The sequence below is a fragment of the Rhineura floridana genome, chromosome 4 (assembly GCF_030035675.1).
Source record: "Rhineura floridana isolate rRhiFlo1 chromosome 4, rRhiFlo1.hap2, whole genome shotgun sequence".
Classification (NCBI taxonomy): domain Eukaryota; kingdom Metazoa; phylum Chordata; class Lepidosauria; order Squamata; family Rhineuridae; genus Rhineura; species Rhineura floridana.
The window spans coordinates 29,683,575-29,703,679 of record NC_084483.1 but is presented as its reverse complement, the minus strand read 5'-3'; the positions used below and the strand labels follow the sequence as shown (position 1 = coordinate 29,703,679).

At 40.3% G+C, this 20,105-nt stretch overlaps 1 protein-coding gene across 2 annotated transcripts in view; it reads right to left on the bottom strand.

Moving 5' to 3' along the window:
• Positions 1–770: 770 nt before the first annotated feature.
• The window catches only part of WDFY2 (WD repeat and FYVE domain containing 2), a 58,740-nt gene continuing 39,405 nt past the window's right edge, over positions 771–20,105 (bottom strand). The window contains exons 4-12 of one of the 2 annotated variants that reach the window (XM_061622723.1): positions 18,782–18,836; positions 16,707–16,857; positions 14,291–14,403; positions 8,988–9,114; positions 7,322–7,427; positions 4,405–4,506; positions 2,582–2,712; positions 2,185–2,293; positions 771–1,806 (exon numbers count right to left, since the gene is read on the bottom strand). In XM_061622723.1, the coding sequence (XP_061478707.1) occupies positions 1,777–1,806; positions 2,185–2,293; positions 2,582–2,712; positions 4,405–4,506; positions 7,322–7,427; positions 8,988–9,114; positions 14,291–14,403; positions 16,707–16,857; positions 18,782–18,836 (924 nt within the window). In that variant the 3' untranslated portion in view covers positions 771–1,776. Of the gene's footprint in view, positions 1,807–2,184; positions 2,294–2,581; positions 2,713–2,783; positions 2,865–4,404; positions 4,507–7,321; positions 7,428–8,987; positions 9,115–14,290; positions 14,404–16,706; positions 16,858–18,781; positions 18,837–20,105 lie in introns of those variants that run through there. The other variant, XM_061622722.1, reaches the window with a different exon arrangement.

Here is a 20,105-nt window from a genome sequence, read left to right as displayed (position 1 = left end):
CTATCCTCTTGATATGATTGAAAGTACCCCCAACCTGCCCTCCCCAGTTCTGCCAACATGCATCACGTTACCTACCTTTACATACTGCTGTCACAAAACTCAGCAGAGCAAGCTGAGTGGAAATTTCTCACTCAGATCTCCCTTGGTAGAAAAATGCAGGCTGCTATGAAGGGAGGAAAAGAAATCTTTTTTTCAGCAGCTGAGACCATGGGATACTCAACACATATGTAGATGAGTGCTGTTATTCTAAGTCAGGTGTGGAGAACCTTTGGCCCTCTAGATGTTGATGAACTCCCAACAGTTCCAGCAAGCATGGCTAATGGCTTGCGATGACAGCTGTAGTCTAGCAACATGTGGAAGATCAATGTTCTCCTACATTTGCTTTAAGTAGTGAAGGGGGGCAGGGGGGTGAGGTTCTTTAATTAACAGGCCATTTCTTCCCTATCTAGGCTACAGGTATGATGGAAAATGTTTTGTTTATCATTGATAGAGTCCACATTTATGGCTTGGTAAATTGTGTCATCACTGAAAATTTAAAAAAATTAGAGCATGCACTCTTGATTCTTCCAACTATGCATACATGTAGAAGGCCAGCATCATTTAGCACAACCACTTTCTTCAGCAAATACTATGGCAAACAGTTACATGGTCACTGGCCTTTAAATCAGCTGCAATACATAGTATTGAATTTAGGGTCCCATATTAACTACATGGCGGAGGTTTAATAAGGAGATGGATCTTACATCCTGGATGCTGTGAAGGACGCAGTCTTTATTTCAGCATTTTTATTTTTTGAAAAAAACTGCCTAATAAGGCAGCAAAACAAAGTATGAAATGTAACCCCATTGAGGGCTACACTGAGAATTAAAAACAAATTACAGTTATCAACAATTTTAAAAACACACCCTGCCAGAGAGATGACAGGAATGGAATAGTTAGTTTCAAACTGCACAGCAACGCTAGCATAATTCTCACACCGTCCTCCCGCAACACACACATATACAGTTCAGACATTGCTGGTCCAGCTAAACAAGGACATTGTCCACATTGACAAGTTACTGGCAATTACATAAAACCATTTTATGCAGCCTCGGTTTGAACTCGTTTCTACACTCATTGGTCAGGCTTGAGGGTGGAAAGATCGTTTAGCCATTTTGAAGTTTGTTGCTAAACAAGCCTTCCTCTTGGCTATGCAATGAACAAGGTTGGACTTTGGCTAACCTCCCCCTCACAATCCATATTTGCCGTACCATTTGCCGGAATGCCATTACAAAGGAGGCTTTTATTGTTAAACAGCTGCAAACTGCCCTGATCTTTTGACAGTTCTGAATGCAAGTTCTTGCTCAATGACTCTGCTAGACAATATGGAAAGAGGAATCCTTTTCTTTTCTTGCCTAAGAGCAGATTCAGCCTTTCCAACCTAATATTGCAGAAAGCTCACATTCGCAAAGAATTCCTCCACGCCAAACAGCACAAGTCAACATAAAACATGGAACACAAACTGCACTGCACACAGACTTTCCAGATGAGTTCCAAATGGCTGAATGGAGCCAGCTTGTATAGTTGTAAGTCTAAAAAAATATCTTCTGTATTTCAAGAACAAAGAAGTAGCGCATTTGGTGCAAATATCCACCCTGGATCTAGCAGATCATTTGAAAAACCATCCAGAAGTTATTAGTTCACTCCCTCATCATTACACAACTTGCTTTATCTTCTGCAATACATGAGGAATTCCTTATTCATTAACACTGGGTTGCTTTGCGTTTCGCTGATGCATCAAGATACTACAGGTGTCATATCCCACAACTGTTAAAAGAAGAAAATTGCAGACCATCAGAAGAGATTAAAGTATGATTTACTGAATCTTTGTGGAATAATTCTGGTAAGTTCACACCACAGGACCTGCTCATGACTTGGGGCAGGGAGAAGCAAGAACCAATAAGTAACAGAATAACCATAAATAAGATGGGGGAGGGTGAAGTAGAATGCAACCTGCCACTTCCAGAGCCCTGACAATCTGTGTGGCCAAGGTAGAAGATGGGAGATGGGAGTTCCTGTAAATGGGCTGGCCAATCTGCAGATTAGAATTGCACTGTAAATTATGAAATTATAATCAGCAGGAAAAGGTTATTCTGCCTTGAAATGTGTAGAATATACCTATAAATCCCACCCTGGACTCCTTACCTTAATAACCTTGTCTGTCCCAGATGTCAGCAGCCATCCTCGTGTTTCATCAAAGTGTACATGGACGACATTGTGTTTGCTATCATGGAAAGTGGCTGTAGGAGCACGCCTGAAGAAAGAACAGAAGATGAGCAAAGTAGAGGCCCTGCTTCAGAGAGGGTGGTGCAATCTACTATTATATTGGATTTCTCATTCTACATTGGTTTGAGGGAGCATAATTAGAGAAACTTATTCTTAACTGAAACAAGTACACTCTTGGAGAAGAACATTTCCAAAATTTGGTCAGTTGCAACATTTCTTTCCCTCAGAAACTAGAATATTTTGCCAAGGATGGGAAGAGGGCAGGGTAGGCAGGGAACAAGGAAGGAGGGGATACAGATCTGGGAAACTGACTTACTCCTCATCTGTTATTGATTCGTAACAACTGTCACAGACTCTCACTTCAAATTCAAACCCCATCAGTGGTATGGAGGAACGCTTTGAACTGCATTTGCCACACACTGCTTTCCCGCACTTCCGGCAATGATGCTGAAATTAAAAGCACACAAGAAAGGATCACCTGGATGAAGTGGAAGAACTAACAAGTGCACGTATATCTGTTTATATGTTATAGCCTATCTTACCCAAGGAGTCAGGGTGTGTAAGCTTTGCCAACCCAGATCAAGACTTATCAGCCTATTCTGGGAAGGAGGAAAAAGCAAGGTGAAATTGTCTGTCACTCCAGCTGTAAACCAATGTTTCATAACACAAAGCCACCATACCCGGAGGTCAAAGTCTAGCAGGAGAGATTGCCATGAGCCACATAAAATATGAATTAAGGCTTGCATGTCTCCAGCATTCCAGGTTTTATCTGGCCCTTCATGTACAGACATGGCCTGGGGACCTGGAAGAATAACATATTACAACTACATATATTCTCAGCAAATCAAAAAACCAACAGAGTTTAAGGATTTATATTCACTCTTCTTTATACACACAACTCAGGGCAGCTTACAACAATTTTAAAACACAGCAATAAACATAATATTGGGCTCATTTGGGAGGAACAGCAAAAAATAAATTTAATAAGTAAATATAATACATACGATTATAAATAGGTAAGATATAAAATTGAGCCAGGTTCAGCGCAAAATCAAATGCATGAAATTTATCTGATAAACAAAGGCCTGCTGGAAAAAAAATACTATTCAGGAGAACACAGCAAGAAAGGGGACTAAGTGATCCCCACAGGGCAAAGAAGTTGATAATCCAGGGAAGGGGGCGGGAGTGACACCACTGGGAAGGCCCTTTCTCTTGTTTCTATTTTGAATCAATTCATGAAGTGCTGTGCTGTAGAGCAAAGGTGTGTGGCCAGACACCTAAAGCATTTACTCTGCACATAAGCAAAGTGATGAACACCTGGATTCCCTTCATTGTGGGGTTTGGCAAACAATTTCCTCAGATTTTTTTTCACTTTGTGAAAGTCTTGGAACTACTTCTGTAAGAGACAGTTGCTTGCTATCAAAACACTACTCATTTTTCTTGACTGTGAAAAATCCAATGTTCTCACTGTAGTACCAAGTTCCCGCAAAAGTCCACAACACAGTAAAATGAAAATCTGTGGCAAAACAATTCCTAAAACCTATCACAATCAAATTTGGGTTAGGTTTCAATCTCCTAATTTATATGAACAGCTCAGCCCTATCGGTCATTTCATGTATTGGTAACAAGCTCACATATTGGCTTGCATGCTAAGTAATGCGACCAGAAGGAAAATAAGCTTGTGCAAGTGGACTTTTTCAGTCACCTCCTTCTCCTCCCAGGAGTCTCTGGAGGGTCCTTGCCTGACTTTGGAGAATTCCCCCTTTCCCCAGCAGCTCCCCCATACTCCATTCCACACTGTTGAGGAAAGTCCAGTCCATTGTCTTCAATGAGAAGATATCCTGTGACCCCGCACATTTTCTATACATGGAGGAACTGAGGAATCCATAGCAAGCACTTGAAATTATTGCACTGGGTTTCACAGTGTTCCATTATATACTAATGCATTTCCATGGGCTGACTTCCAATAAAAAATTTTTTGTACTTTTGCAAAGCTTGGGTTCCACTCAAGCCCAGCGATACTCTCATCTTGCTTATGGGTGGTGTTTTGGCTACATAAGGATTCACATTAGGATAATAAGTTTACTATTTAATATACGAACAATGTTGATCAAATGAAAACAGGAGGCTACCACATACCTGTCTAAGGCCTATTTTCTTGTTATCCCACATTTGTTTGAAGTTCCAGAAGAATGGCTGATCACACCTTTGACAAGAGTCGCTATCCAACCATTCAGGTGTCTAATGTAAGAATGGGAGGAAAAGCCTTGAGTCCAACAAAAAAGAGGCCTCTATATACAGGACCAAAACAGTAACAAGATTATGGCTACGTAAGAGGTTCTACATTTGCTAGTACTCCACTGTGGAACGGTTCATACCATGCAGCAAACAAATTCTATATTAAATTATGTTACGTAAATTAGCAAAGTCTATATGCACCTTCTTATTTTGCACAGTTTATACACAGAGTCTGATGGGCCAAGAGGTTACTAGGCAAAGGAAGATTCCCGGGGGGGGGGCAACAGTAGGCAGGAGAGGTATGCCTAATGCTTTGCATTCCTTGCCCCTTTTCCTGTGTGGCCCTCCCCCAGCATGCTCTGAGAACAGAAATAAACTAGCCAGAGAAAAACTGGCCCAGGGAAGGATTTGGTAGCAGAGGAAGCATTCAGTTTTCCCATCTGCCATTTCTCGCCTGTTAAATGCCCTCCTACCTCACACATTACTATTAACCAGCAAACACTGCTTTTGGAAAGGCATGATTGCCAGGATAATATATAGTTCCACCCTGAGTAGAGAATGGTGTGATTGTAGAAGACAAGAGACTAAAGCTGGCAAACAAATATGGTTTCTTTTTCAGTCAACTTTTAGCTATCAATTGAACTTTTAAAATATATTTATATATAAACAAATCTCAATCCAAACCTCTGTTTAGAGATTCTGAAAAATGAGACCCAATTTAACAATTAACTTTTAATCATCTCAAACTTGATTTAAAAAAATCAAACCTCGCCACAGCCAGTTCAGCAAGAAAGAAACCATCTCAAATCCCATTAGAATTTTAGAAGATCTAGCCCGATGATGTAAGCCCCATCCTCACCTTCATGTCATGTATGCACTGAATGCAGAGAGAGGGAGGGAGTATCATGTCTGCTGACCCAACCCACACACTCGCTGCATGTTCAGCCAGAAATACGAATGGGTCGTGTAGGTACACAGGGTCTTACTTGTGACTGGTAACCTGGATTGTATGAATAGTTCCCAATTATGCTCATAGACACTAAGCCTATATTGCCCATGCTGACTTATGCTTAACATGCTGTAGCCAGGATGGGGCCACTGGGCACAATATCACTCCCTCCTCCATTTGTTCAGTCTGTGTAGGAAACAAGGGTGAGAACGGGGCTCTACAAATATCAGTTTCCTCTGGCCACTGTCAACGTCAGTTGTCTGTTAATCAGAAATCCATAATTTCACCTTAAAAGGAAAAAAAACCACCCTTATATTTGTATACAAATAGGATTTGTTATCCACGTGGTGTTTTTTTTTTTTTTTAAATCACGTTTAAAACATCTGTGCAGAGTGGCAGGTCCTTTACAACAGAGGCTTTACTTGCTAACAGCCTGACCAATTAGAAAGCCTACTTTAATCTATTATTAAAGTTTAATAGATTGCAGTCTTATAAAGGAACAGTAGGAATGTAAGGCTAAGAGAACACCACCGGCAGGTTTAGACAGAGTAGGGGTGGGGATCCTCTGGCCTAGAGGCTGAATGTGGCCCCCTAGGCACCTTGCTACCCAGTCCTTGAAACACTCTTCAGGCCACATCCCCTCTTTCCAGGCTGCTTCCCTCACCAGATCTGCTCTGTGCCCTCCATGAGTGCTTTTGCCAGGATGGAATGTGTGCTTTAACTGTGATAATGTCTCTTACTTACCTGGATGGAAGATGAGGAGGGAGAGAAAGTGAGTGAGTAATTCAGCAATCATCATAGTATTGCTTGCTACAAATTTGTATCAGGCAATATTATGATAACTGCTGAATAAGGACAAGGATTTCTATGTAAGTTTCTTGGTTGGAAATTCATGTTTATAATAGATGAGGCATTCTACAAAGATATCCATTCCTAGGAAGAAATCTGTATAAATATGCCGGACCCAAATGCATAGTATGGGCTCTTGCGCAAAATCACTCTGAATGCAATGACAAACATTTTAAAAATTATTGAGATGCATTTTTCTTCCTCTTATAATACTAAAACTTGGGATCACCCAATGAAATTGATTGGCAGTAGATGCAAAACAGGTAATAAAAAGCACTTCTTCACTCAACTGATAATTTATTTTAAAAAATTCACTGCCACAAAATGTGATGAGAGCCACTGGCATAGATGGCTTTAAAAAGGGATTAGACAAATTCAGGGAGGATGAGTGTATCAACAGCTATCATCCATGATCACCAAATAGCCTCCATGTCCAGAAGAAGTCTACTTCAGAATACTAGTTGTGGGGTGGTGATGGAACAAGGGCAAGCCTTTAACTGCTTTTGCACTTTACTTGTTAGCCCTGGAAGCATCTGGCTTGCCACTATTGGAAATGGGATATTTCACTAGATGGGCTCTTGCGTTTTTGCCCGGTGATTTTGTTCCTCTGATTGGAACCGGGCAGGCATTGTTTGCCTTGACACAATAAGCAGCCAGTGCTAACCCTTTTTTTTAAAATCAGCCGAGTTCCCACCGCAGATAAAAAGATGGTTGATGACAGCAGAAATCTGTTGGACATATGAACAGAAACCTGAGAACCTCGGCTGGAATTTCTCACTCCAAGAGTCGATCTCCCCTCCCACCACCTCCAACACTCTAGAACCCTCCAGTAACACCCACCCAATATCAAAGTTTAAAAAGACATGCCCAATAGGGAAAAGTGCTTGTATGAACCCAATGTGTGATCAAGTTCAAAGAGCAATCTTTGGAAAGCATTGTCCTTCAACATGCTCTTTAAAAGATTCAGTACTGAGTAAACTGTCATTTCCCTGACCAGATAAAGGAGAACTGAGTATGCACCTCCTGCCTCTCAACGTCCATATTCCAGACAACGATCCCTCCATCTGCTCCACAAGAGATAAGTTGCCGTGTATGATGGGAATAGGAGAGTGACTGAACTTTGTCACTGCAGAATACACACAAAAATAAAATAAAATTAGAAGGCACCAATGAATAGAAACAACAGTTTGAACATGTCAGTTTTCAGAGAAACACTTCACACTCTTTGAACGGGTCTAGTTCTGCAGTGAAGAAATCCCATTTGTACAGAAGCCCAGCAAAATTAAGCAAACAGAACACATCTGGGAGAGGAGCTGCAGTTTCAGTTGTCAAACAGTTGCACATTCCTCAATAACCGTTTTGTTTTTGTATCAAGGCATGAATCCTACAATGCCCTAAGATAACATGTGCTACACAAACTTATAGGTGAATGCCCAAAATGGTGTCAGATTAGGGTTTTAATTCCATTAGTCAAGTATAATGCAGTATGCTGCTGGGCTATGCTATGCTGCTATGCATCCATTAAAAAGCAAACACTACAGTCCCTAGATTCTGGATCTGCAGAAGAGTATGAACACAGGAAAAGCCTGCCTCTATATCCTACCCCCACTAATTAAAAAACCAATTCTTTCAGTGAGATGCTCGGCCCAGTTTTCAGAAACAGCAAATACATATTTGATATCTGCATCACACTTTCCTGCAGGTAGCTCAGGACAGCATTTATTTAGGGCTCTCATATGGAGTTCTCACAGAATTGCTATGAAGATGAAATTGTATCAGTCAGGCTAAGGGATATTGACTAATTCAAGGTCATCCAGAAAGTTTCGGGACTGATCTGAACCCCAGCCTCTCTAGTCCAAATTCCACACAATCCACTGCAACCCATTGTGTCTCATCTTGGTTTAGTTCCCATTTTAATGTAAACCTATCCAATTCATATTTCCAGAAGTGGTATGTGAACTAAAATGCAGCTAGCCTTAAAAATTCCCCAGTACCTCTGCATTTTTGCAAAGTGGTTTTCCAGTCCAAAAATGTGTGCAAAAATGCAATTATTACTAGTGAAAATGTATGCATTGTCAGGGGAAATTGCTTGCAAAAATGTATATATTAGACAAAATTACATAAAAAATACATGTAAATTTTCATGCAAACTTTTTTAAGAATTGCAGACTTATGTGGAAATGGGGTGAACTGAATTTAAGATTGGAAAAATGATAAACTAAGAGAAACCAAAACTGACAGATCCATACAACCCAACTTTTTCTTCTTTTTATATTTGATTTTGGGATAGCCAGGCTGCCCATCAACCTGGAGGGACAGGATCAGCCAGAGTATGAGGAAGGCCAAGAGGGTGCCAAGAGAAGGAGTTGTAACCTGTGGCCCTCCAGATGTTGTTGGCTCCAACTCCCATCAGCACCAGCTAGCATGTCCAATAGTCAGGGATGATAGAGGTTGTAGTCCAGAAACCTCTAGAAGGCCACAAGTTAACCACCCATGCTTTATATCCTACTTGGTAAAAACCAGTTTGTTAGAGAGAGAGTGCTGATTTAAGAGCTTCTGAATTTTATTCTGAAAATTTCATTTCAACCACCATTCTTAATCAGATACATCTACTTAAAAAAAAGCAGAATATTCTGTGGGTGAGATATATCTGGAAGGGGGGAAGCATTGGATCAGTGTACTGTACTTGTGTCCTTGTAGTTCAATAGCTGTTCCTTTTCTTCCTCCAATGTCCCACATAATAATCGAATGATCAGAACTGCCGGAAAACAAGACACGCTGCACAGGATCCCAACAAAGGGCAGTGATTCCACCTGAAAATATAAGGGCATGGAAGAGGGAGGAAGGAAAAAAGAAAGAGGAGTTTTTAGTATTGAAACACAGGGAAATGGTTAGCATATAAATTAAGAAAAGAACGTCAAAAATATTATTTTAAAGATACAAGAAGGAGATGAGACGCTGACAGATAATGTAAAAATCAAAAAGATTTTTCATTGATATTATTCAACATTGTACAAGTGTCAGGAAATTCCATCTGAAAAAATAGAAGAGTATATATCTAAACAGAATTTGTATAAAATTACAGACTTTCAGAGACAAGCTATTAATGGCCCTATTACGTCAAGAGAGATATCTGAAGCTATAAACAAAATTAAATTAGGAAAGGCACCAGGACCAGATGGGTTATCGGCAATGTATTATAAATGTTTGGAGGAAGAACTCTTGCTACCTTTACAGTCTACAATGAATTTTATTCTGCAAGAGGGAAAGATACCGGATAGTTAAAATGCTAACATAACATTAATACCTAAAGAGGAGCAAGATTTAACTAAAACAAAAAATTATCGGCCAATATCTCTATTGAATAATGACTATAAAATTTTTACAATGATCTTGGCAGAAAGATTGAAAATAATATTGCAACAATTTATTCAGGAAGATCAATCAGGGTTTTTACCTAAAAGACAATTACGTGACAACGTCAGGAATGTCTTGAATGTTTTGGAATATTTAGAACAACGAAATGATAAACAAGCAGCTTTGATTTTTTTAGATGCTGAAAAAGCATTTGATAATTTGAATTGGAAATTTATGTTTCAGGTTTTGGAGCAAATGGATTTTGGAGACAATTTTATAAAATGGATTAGATCGATTTATACATCTCAGAAGGCTCAGATAATTGTTAACGGAGATTTAACGGATTCATGTGAAATACAAAAGGGTACAAGACAGGGATGTCCTTTATCTCCCCTTTTATTTATTCTGGTCTTAGAAGTGCTGCTTAGAGATATAAGGCAAGATAAAAGAATTTCGGGATTAAAGATAAAAAAAGAAGAATATAAATTGAGAGCATTTGCTGATGATTTGATAATTGTACTAGAAAATCCTTTGGAAGGAATTAATGTATTGATGGACAAATTAAAAGAATTTGGACCGTTAGCAGGATTTAAGATTAACAATCAAAAAACAAAGATGTTGGTGAAAAATTTAACTTTAAGGGAACAGAAAGTGTTAATGGACAAGACAGATTTTACAATAGAGAAAAAGTTGAAATATTTAGGTATCATTATGACAAATAAAAATTCAAAGTTGTTTCATAATAATTATGAAAAATTATGGACAGAGATTAAGAAAGACTTGCTAAGATGGGATAAACTACAACTGTCATTAATGGGTAGAATATCTGTGATAAAAATGAATGTATTACCGAGAATGATGTTTTTGTTTCAAACAATACCTGTAATATCCTCTGATTTACCTTTTAAACAATGGCAAAAAGATATCTCTAAATTTGTATGGCAAGGAAAAAAACCAAGAGTTAAATTTAAACTACTACAAGATGCCAAAGAAAGAGGAGGACTGGGATTACCAAATCTGAGACTTTATTTTGCTGCCTGCTGTCTAGTCTGGATAAAGGAATGGATCTTATTGAGGAATAAAAGACTATTGGATTTGGAGGGTCATAATTTGAAGTGGGGATGGCATGGATATCTATGGTATGACAAAGTAAAAGTAAATGTAGACTTTAACAATCATTTTATAAGACGTCCTCTGTTGAAAATATGGAATAGATATAAACCAAGGTTTTATTCGAAAATACCATTATGTGTCTCAAGCCAAGAAGCGTTTTATAGAAGAGAAATGGCTGGAAAAGAGAAATGGTTAACTTATCAAGAACTATTAGAAAATGTACATGGAGAATATATAATGAAAGAGAGAGAACAACTGACAAAGGAAGGATATAGTTTTCAATGGTTCGCCTATTTACAATTGTTAGAAAGATATAAAATGGACAAGAAAATGTATGGGTTTGAAATAAGTAAATCTGATTTTGAAATAGGACTGTGTACAAATGATGAAAATATAATTGCGAAAATGTATAAACTCTTATTGAAAATGGATATGGAGGAAGAACAAGTAAAAGAGTGTATGGTAAAGTGGGCAAAAAATTTTGGTTATAACATACAAATGGATCAATGGGAAATATGTGGAAAAAAGGTTTGATCTTAAAGAAAATTTTTATAAAATGATGTACCGTTGGTACATGACTCCAGAAAAGTTGTCAAAAATGTATAGTAATGTTTCTAATGTTTGTTGGAAATGTAAACAACAAGAAGGATCATTTTATCATATGTGGTGGTTGTGTAAAATGGCAAAATCATTTTGGGCACAGATAGGTAGGAAGATGCAAAAAATTCTAAAGATAAATATTCAGTCAAAACCAGAATTTTTTTTATTGGGTTTTATGGATAAACAAATAGAAAAGAAATATGGAAGAATAATATTGTATATGATTACGGCAGCAAGATTATTATATGCACAAAAGTGGAAAATGGAATCAACACCAACAATGGAAGAATGGCTATTGAAATTAATGGACTTAGTAGAAATGGATAAATTGACATGTTTACTTAGAGAAAAATCGACAGATACATTTCTTAAGGAATGGAAGCCTCTCTTAGACTTTTTGTTGAAAGATCAAAATAAAATGATGATATTGGGATTTGACGATTAACTAAGATAGCCTATGGAGAAAAGGGATTCTGTATGTATACATTAAGGGACAGGTTTGATGTATATTATATACTTATAGCTGATCTGCGACAAATCGGAAGTCAACTATTTTATTTTATTTTTTGTTGTTGTATTGTTATGTTCTTCGACTTTGTTTTGTTTGTCTTTTGAAAAATTTGAATAAAAATTATTAAAAAAAAAGAAACACAGGAGCTTATGTAAACTAAAAGATCAGCATGAAGGATTTGATTACACTTTCTCTAAATCTTTTAAGATGCTAGAAATTGGGGAGGCAATGTAACTCTTTCTAGAAAAAAAATGTAGGCTTGCACTAACTCAGTGGTGCCCATGAAGAACTCCTTGTTTGTTTTTAAAAAAAGTTTAAATGCTTTGGCAAGGAAGGTACAGGGCCCAAATAGAGCCCCTCGCTTCTGATCCTGAACAGCCAGCTACCTGTATATTTGCATGTGAAAAATAATTTGCTGCAGAGAGCGCTGAGCTGCCAGATTGAAGAGGGAGGTACCTAGTTGCAAGGCAGCTTCCCATCAAGCTAGGGTTACACAGGCAGGAGCTCCTATCCTGAACATCCCAGGCAGCAAGTTAAACACCCTGGCGATCCCACTGTTTTAAGAGTGTAGAATAGGGGCAGCCGGCATGGTGCCCTCCAGATGACATTAGGCTACAGCTCCCATCAGCCCTGACCGCTGGTCATGCTTTCTGGGGCTGATGGGAGTTAAAAGTCTAACAACATGTGATGGGCACCATGTTGGCTGCCCATGGTTTAAACATAGTAAGATCATTCCCTCTCCCCATGTTTCAGACCATATTTGATTACAAATCAGAGACACAGCTGTTTCCAAGGAATATTTACAACCAAAGCTCTTAATACTCTGCTTTTAGCTATTTGAACTTGAATATATCAGAGTGAACCTATGAACCTTGCTGCAAATTTTAACCCCTAATCAGGGCCAGTCCCAAAGGGCAACCAGGTCTGGCCCTGGCCGAGGGCCCCTGAGCCACAGATGCCCCTGAGGGGTCTCTCGATAGGGTGGCGGAGGAGTAGTGCTCCTTTTCCACGATCCGCAGCACAGTAGCTGCCACGGATCGCAGGGAGGGAGCTTCTTCCGCCTGCCTGTTCACTGGCTTCACCTACCCATCTCTCCTATCTTGCGGCTGTGCACACAGGACTGCCATTAACCAAGATGGCGGCCGAGATTTCCCTAAGGGGCTGAAGTCTCCAGCACCATCTTGGCTGATGGCAGAGATGTGCGCACGTAGCAGCCCGTGCAGCCACAAAGGACAGGAGAGATGGAGCCAGCGAACGGGCAGGCAGAAGAAGCTCCTTCCCTGAGAGAGACAGGTAGGCATGTGTGTGCGTGTGTGTACGCACACCGGGGCCCAGGGCAAGCTGGTGCGCAAGGGCCCTGGCCTGTCTGGCACCGGTCCTGCCCCTAATCAAACGGCACTCTGAACTTTGGTAGCTCTTCAGGTGGGATTCCTATTATTCTTCCTTTGGCAAAAATATTCCCTAGGCCAACTTCTATTTCAAGTTTGAAAACTCTGCTTCCCAGTTTGCATAGGAAGGGAGTCCATGTAGATTATCAGTGTTCAGGGACAGAAAGATGATGTGTAGCCTGGCTTCAGGCACACTATCAAAGAAAAAAATGACATGTTCAAGCCAAAACTCACTGTGGGAAACTTAAAAGGACTATGTACTATAGATTCCCAAGATCTGGTTAGTAACATTTCCATGTTCAGATTCAAGAAACAGAAAAAAAATCATTTTCACAAATACTTGCATAGGGTTTAAAATCTTACCAGGGCCCTGCATCTGGATGTAGGATCCACCATGGCCAAAAGCTGAACACTCTGAAGGCACTCACCCATTAGCTTCTCTTAGCCTCTGCTGCTCCTCTCCATCTACTCCTTCCCTAGACTCCCCCCCCCCCGAATTCACTTCTTACCTGCACTTAAATCAGACAGGCTGCTCCTTCTTTTGAACTTTACACCTTCTTCCCCATTATGATAGCCCTGGGCTTGCAGGAAAAGTTAGAATACACACCACTGGCTGGGTGACATCAAACTGTGGCAGTCTGTTTGCGCAACAGCCATTCCAACAGCAGGAGAATGGTTCTTCACATAGCACAAGTGTCCAGTGAATGAGTTTCACATGTGAAATATGTCGTACAACCAGTATTATTAGACTGGGTTGCTCTGGGAGCTCTTGTGCTACCACTTGTGCAACGTCAACTTTCAAACTTTTTGCACTAACGTTATGTTGGATCTCACCAACTGTGCTTAAGAAATGCAGCTTAGGCAACATTTCTTGTAACTGTAGGCAAAGCCCATTAAGATTGAAAGGTTTCTCATAACAGTTTCTTTAATACCTGCACAGCATCCCACATTCCTTCATTCGCCCACACTGCTGATTATACAGAACAATTCAAAAAGAACAAGCCTGCACCAAAATCATACCTGTATGTCCCCTAAAAGTTGTAATCAGGTTGCTGTTTTCTTGTTCCAGTTTAAGGATGGTCACTTGTCCAGAATGATCACCAATAAAAACATGCCGGGTCTCCATATCAAATCTGGTAAGGAAGTGCTCAGAAAACTAACAATGTTCCGACTCTTAAAAATGTGTGCTGATGTTGCTACTTTTTTGAATGACTTTGCACAGCAATCCCCAGAAGAAGCACTTCTAATTCTCAGGGTTGTTGGGCAAGAGGCAGCACCTGTAGAACTCATCTGGTAGCCGCTGAGCATTACCATGATCACAACTCTCAGTCATGTTTCCACTACTCATCCCTAACAAAATTGTTGTTGGAAAGGAGCACTTTTTATCATGTGTCTGTGCATGCCAGGAAGTACCTGTGCAATGGAAACCACAAGTCTCATACTCAAGAGAGGAGGTTGTACTCTGGATCTGTTTATGTTTTTTCAGTGATTGCAAATTCATTTTCTATGCGGCACAGGCAGATTTCTGCCGTGGTAGCAACATTTGTCTTTACAGAACATGACATCCGACTGCCAAGCACTTCAAGTTAGCTGCATCATTAAATTGAATGTCAGCAGTGGTGCCTACCTCACTTTGTTCTTACCTATGAAGTTATGCTGTGAGATTGTCAGCTTCAGCTGTAGCCCTTTGCTGCACTCCGAAGATGATGATGGCTGGGATTACCAAAGCTAGGGAAAATAGCTTTGAAAATCCCAGGAAGTTCCCTTCCAAATAATGGGCCATAAGTTCTTTTCTTTTTTTAAAGAGGATAACATTCTCTGACAAATAGCTGCTAGTCGGGCGGTATAAAAATCTAATAAATAAATAAATAAAATAAATACATTTGCCGAAGAGCATTAGGAAGTTATTCGATGCAATGCAAGTCCAGGGATGTGGGCAGGAGGCTGCAATTGGACAATTAGGGTGGGGAATCAGGTGGAAGCATCCCTGGCCTTTGAGGGTCCCATGATACTCAGGAAAGGCTTTTGGAGCAGTGCAGGGGCTGCTGTGGAGCAAGGTAGGCAGTCCCCATTGCACCTGGGAGTTGTATCTAATGCAGCACACCTCAACAACTCTGAAATATTTCTCATTTTACCAGGATGGAGAGAGTGTGTCAACCAGCATTTTCATGTGAGATACGAAGTGGCCCAAAAATATATTCTTTTGACTGAACACAGCCAGTGGATTCCAGGATGCTTTCTGTTTATTTGTACTTTTGTAAAAAGTGAAGGTACCAACCATCAGTCTTCTTGTTTTCATTTTACTGCTTGCATTTCACAGTCTGGCGGATGGGCAGTAAGTGGACAGATATGGCTGGAGACAACTGGTTGGGCCCAGCATTTTCCTGGAAGTACCTTCATCCACATGAATCCCATTGCCTGCCAAGGTCCTCAAGAGACGCACTGTTCTCTGACCCACCTAGTCACAGGGGAGACCCTAGGGCACGACCTTCCCAAAGAGAAACCTCTTGGCAGATATGTAAGGCAGCTCTTTTAAGAAAAGTGCTTTGTTGGTTTTCTTGAGAACGTTCTGCTCTATGCACATGACAAGCTGCTTTAAGCAGGCAACGATATGGAAAGGATTCAAAAGTATCAACACACACACCTCCTATCCTGTTATATCAAAGGTTCCTATTAGACAGGTAAGGAAGATTAGCACACAGACATGTACAACTATGACCTGGACACTCAGCAAAGGTGACCTAGCAGGACAGGGCTGCTGCTTCCCACCCACTACACAGTGCTTGCTCCCCTCACCCTAGAAAAAGCAGCAGCAGAAGCCCTCTGGCTTGCTCACTCTCCTTGGCAAGTAACTCTTAGGCACAGGGTGGCCATGCCCCTGCCTCTACAGGCATTTGGCAGAAGGGAAAACAATGGATATCCTCTCTATGGCAGCATGGATTATGGTCCTTACCAATTAATATTATTTATATGACAGAACAGAAAAAGAATAGGTTTCATTGCTATGGAGATATGGACCACAAATGTTGTAGGAGCATTAAAACACAAACGTTTTGAATGCATTAATTCATTCAAATGTGTATCTGTACACACTTTCATTAGTAACCCCATCAAGCAACAGTTTGCTGTATATCTACTTTACACACAGAGAGAAAAAACTTATGAATATTTTGAAATTCAGTATCATAGAAGAGGTAATGTGTATATTTAAGCACCATTACGTCAGCATTTAAACCTCAAGTAACCGTAAAGTACCACAAATATTGAAATATTTGCTATAATTTCTGGAAGTAAAGTCACATTTTACAGACTCTATGCTCAGCATTTTTGGTGCTCAACAAGGTTATGAAAGTATAGACTGCGAAAACTATTAGAAATGCTTAAGAATTAAAGAAAGCACAACAAAAAGTTACACCATAGTTACTGTAAAGGATACTGGAGTCCACAGGCACCTGCACTAATACGGTAACTGCCAAGCCGCTGCCCGCTTTCTGAACAATGCCAAGTGAAGTGCTTGTCCTGGCCTATGCTCAGGATCCATTCCATCTCCAGAACAAACAGAACCATCATAACTCTGCTCTGGTGAGCTGGAAAAGGATGGGGAAAACATCAACATTGCATGAGAGTGTTTCTCCCTCTCTTTTCTTCATCTCCTTCTCCCATAGTTCCCCCAAGACACTTGCTCACTTTCACACTACCCTGGTCTGTGTTAGTTTCATGATTCCCTTCAGGTCATCCAGACATTTGGGGGGGGGACGTTATTGAGGAGCAGGCCTGATGTCTGCCTAATTCAGCTAGAAAGAAGCTAGAAAGAAGCTGGGACTGTCTGGGGAAAAATAAGTTAGCTGAACAAAGTACATGTCCCTAAAAATTTATTGCCATTAAATGTGGAGTTTTAGACATCAGAGAGACACAATTCGAAACAACAAAACAGCAATGAAATGCTGCTTGCTCTCTGCGACCATAATTTTTTTTACACCAGGGATGGGACCATCAAGGTTCTCCAGATGTTGGACTCCCATCTCCCATAAGTCACAACCAACATGTCCAATGGTTAGGGAAGATGGAACAGTAGTCCAACAACATCTGGAAGGCTGCAGGTTCCCCACCTCCGCTCAACACTGATATGAGAGCACAAAGGGAACAGAAGTTTTGGCAATCAATCCCACATGCAATTCATACCACTCTAAGATTCCAAAATTATAAAGGGTGGTAACCAACAAAGTGCTTCCACCAACACAAGGACCTTTAGCTGAACTGAACTTCCCCTCCCTCTCCTCTCTTTGCACACTCCCCAAATACAATCCAGAGAATTGAGAAAACCCTCAGAACAGATTTAGGGCATGCACAGGGGCACAAAGGGAGAGGACAAGGAGAAGTTCCACTGAACAGCCAGACATCCTTGCAGTAGAAGAAACACTTTGTTGAATACTGCCCAAAATTTTCAACATAAGGTTCATGGATTTTTTTCTGGGTCCATCGCAGTACAGATAGTATCATTTGCATTCTCACCATTAAAAACTGGAGGAAAATGTATAGTTTTAATTTAAACAATGCAGTCATCTAATTAGGACTGTGGCTAGTCTTTGTTCCTCTTATTAACTTCATTTTGCAGTGTGCCAAAACACTATTCATGTTGGCTTTTGATAGAGAAATCACTCTCTTTTGAAATGCCATGCTTTAGGATTTCCAAATGCCACTGATTAGAAGAGGGAGCAAGCAGGAGAATAGGAGCAGCTGCAGCGTGCACAAACCAAAGCCCAGGTTAGGTATTCTGGTGTGAAACTTCCAGGAATATTCCTTCCTCTATTTAAAAAAGTCCAGTAATTCCCAACAGCACATGCCTAAGGGATTTGTTACAGATCTGAGACCCTGAAAGGTGCCATATATAAGGGGACGGAGCTGATTTCCCATTGTAAATGACAACACATGGAACCAAACATAATAATGCCAAAAACATTATTTCATCCTCCAAATGTGTTTCAGTCTTTCCTTGTGATTCTCCCAAAGATGTTTTGGGGTATGGGTGGCAGTTCTGATCCCTCATTTGGCCTCTGAATCTCACATTCTGCAATTGTTAGGTGGTTTCAGTTATCATTATAAACAGGCTTTCAGACAAAAGCAGCAGGCTGAAGGTCTGGGAGGTTTACAATTCATTTAAAACACACTTAATAGCCTCAAACTGCATGTTTGAAAAATGAGCATGTTCTTTTTAAAAAAAATTCCCTTAAAAAAATGGAGGACAGTAGCAGCCAAATTATATTTCATAATCCATAACCTAGCAATGAAGGGGAACAGAACAGATTTAAAGCTGGAGAGCTTTTGGTTTGTTTGCAAAATCATTCTAAACAATGCATGATGCCAGAAAACAGTCTCAGCTCTGCCAGAACTTAAAAAGAGGAGGCCTAAATATTAATACTCTGCTTGCTTTCCAGTTTTGAAGGTCTTATGCGGTAAGGTAAGATCCAAGATAAACCTTTTTTTTCTACAAATATCGATTGCATCTCTTACCCTGGTAAGTTTTAACTGGTGTCATCTTGTTGTAATCTTCTGATAAAATAAATTCCTGGAAAATAACAAAGTAGCCACTTTAGCATGTGAAGTACGAGATATCTAAATATTAGTTTGCAATGTAGTATTTCTTGTTAAAATCCAAGAATTTATCACTTTGCTCATTGCTCTGGATTGCAATCACATCCTTTTGAATCAACAAATGTGGAAAGTTCTGCTCGTCAGCTCTAGTTGCCCAGTAAGCAATACAGAAGAGCTGTGTATGTCTATCACAGTTAGGGATGCATGAAACCTATCTATTTCCAAATTTTCTGCTCTGCGTCTTCACACTCTGGGGATGTTTGTGGAAGGTCAACAGTTTTGCTTGGATATCCTTGCTTTCCTAAATAACTTCTGCACATACATGTAATCCCCCCCGCCCCAAACAGCAGAGGCACATTAGGGCAATAGGCTGGAACGTGCATGTTGACTAGCTATCAATGCATTCCAGTGAGAACACTTTAGATTTCCACACTCATATTCAGCTTCTACTCCTCCCCTTTTTTTGCCTAGTGCTTGCAATAATTTTATTTATTCTTATTTAAAATATTTATCGGCCTTTATGAATAAAACTCAGTCAAGGCAGCTTATGCAACAGATAAATACATAATTGAACAGATAAAAAACTGTCCAGTCAGATACCAATTCTCTTTCCCTGACAAGGAATCAGTCAGATATCCAGAATCTTATGTCTGATTATAATTGTCTCCAATGACAGGACAAAAATGTGTGAAAGTGAATCCAGTGGATTGCCAAGGCATCCGTTAATTATAGTGTTTATTAATAGTTCACTGTAGTTCAACAAGAAGTTAACGCTTAGGTCCAGGGGCACCTGAAGGGCACTGGCTCCTTGGAGCCCATGGAAACCACAGTCCTTCACATCACAACACAGACTCATGTGCACTGTTCATTCAGACTACGCAGCTGTGTATTTAGGCAGGCAGGTGATTTAGATTAAGAAGCAGAAGGCAAAGTGGTGCACGGCAGGGCCCTAGGAAGAGATCAAACAAGAGGAACTAATAGTGAAGATAGAGAGAGATAGCAAACAGTGACACGAATATCATTATTACTGCCACCAAAGTTTCCCCCCACCTTTCTATAAAGGGTCACCTCTTGCTGGATCATCACCTTGCAATGGTGAGTGGGCTTGCGTGTTCCAGTGAACCCTGTGAGCGATGCCGTCGGGAGTCATGTACTCCCAGCAGGGTCACCCATGGCGGTAAGGTCAAGGGAGAGGAACCAGACAAAGACCGACCCAAGAAAGTCCTCAACAGCAGAACAGGCG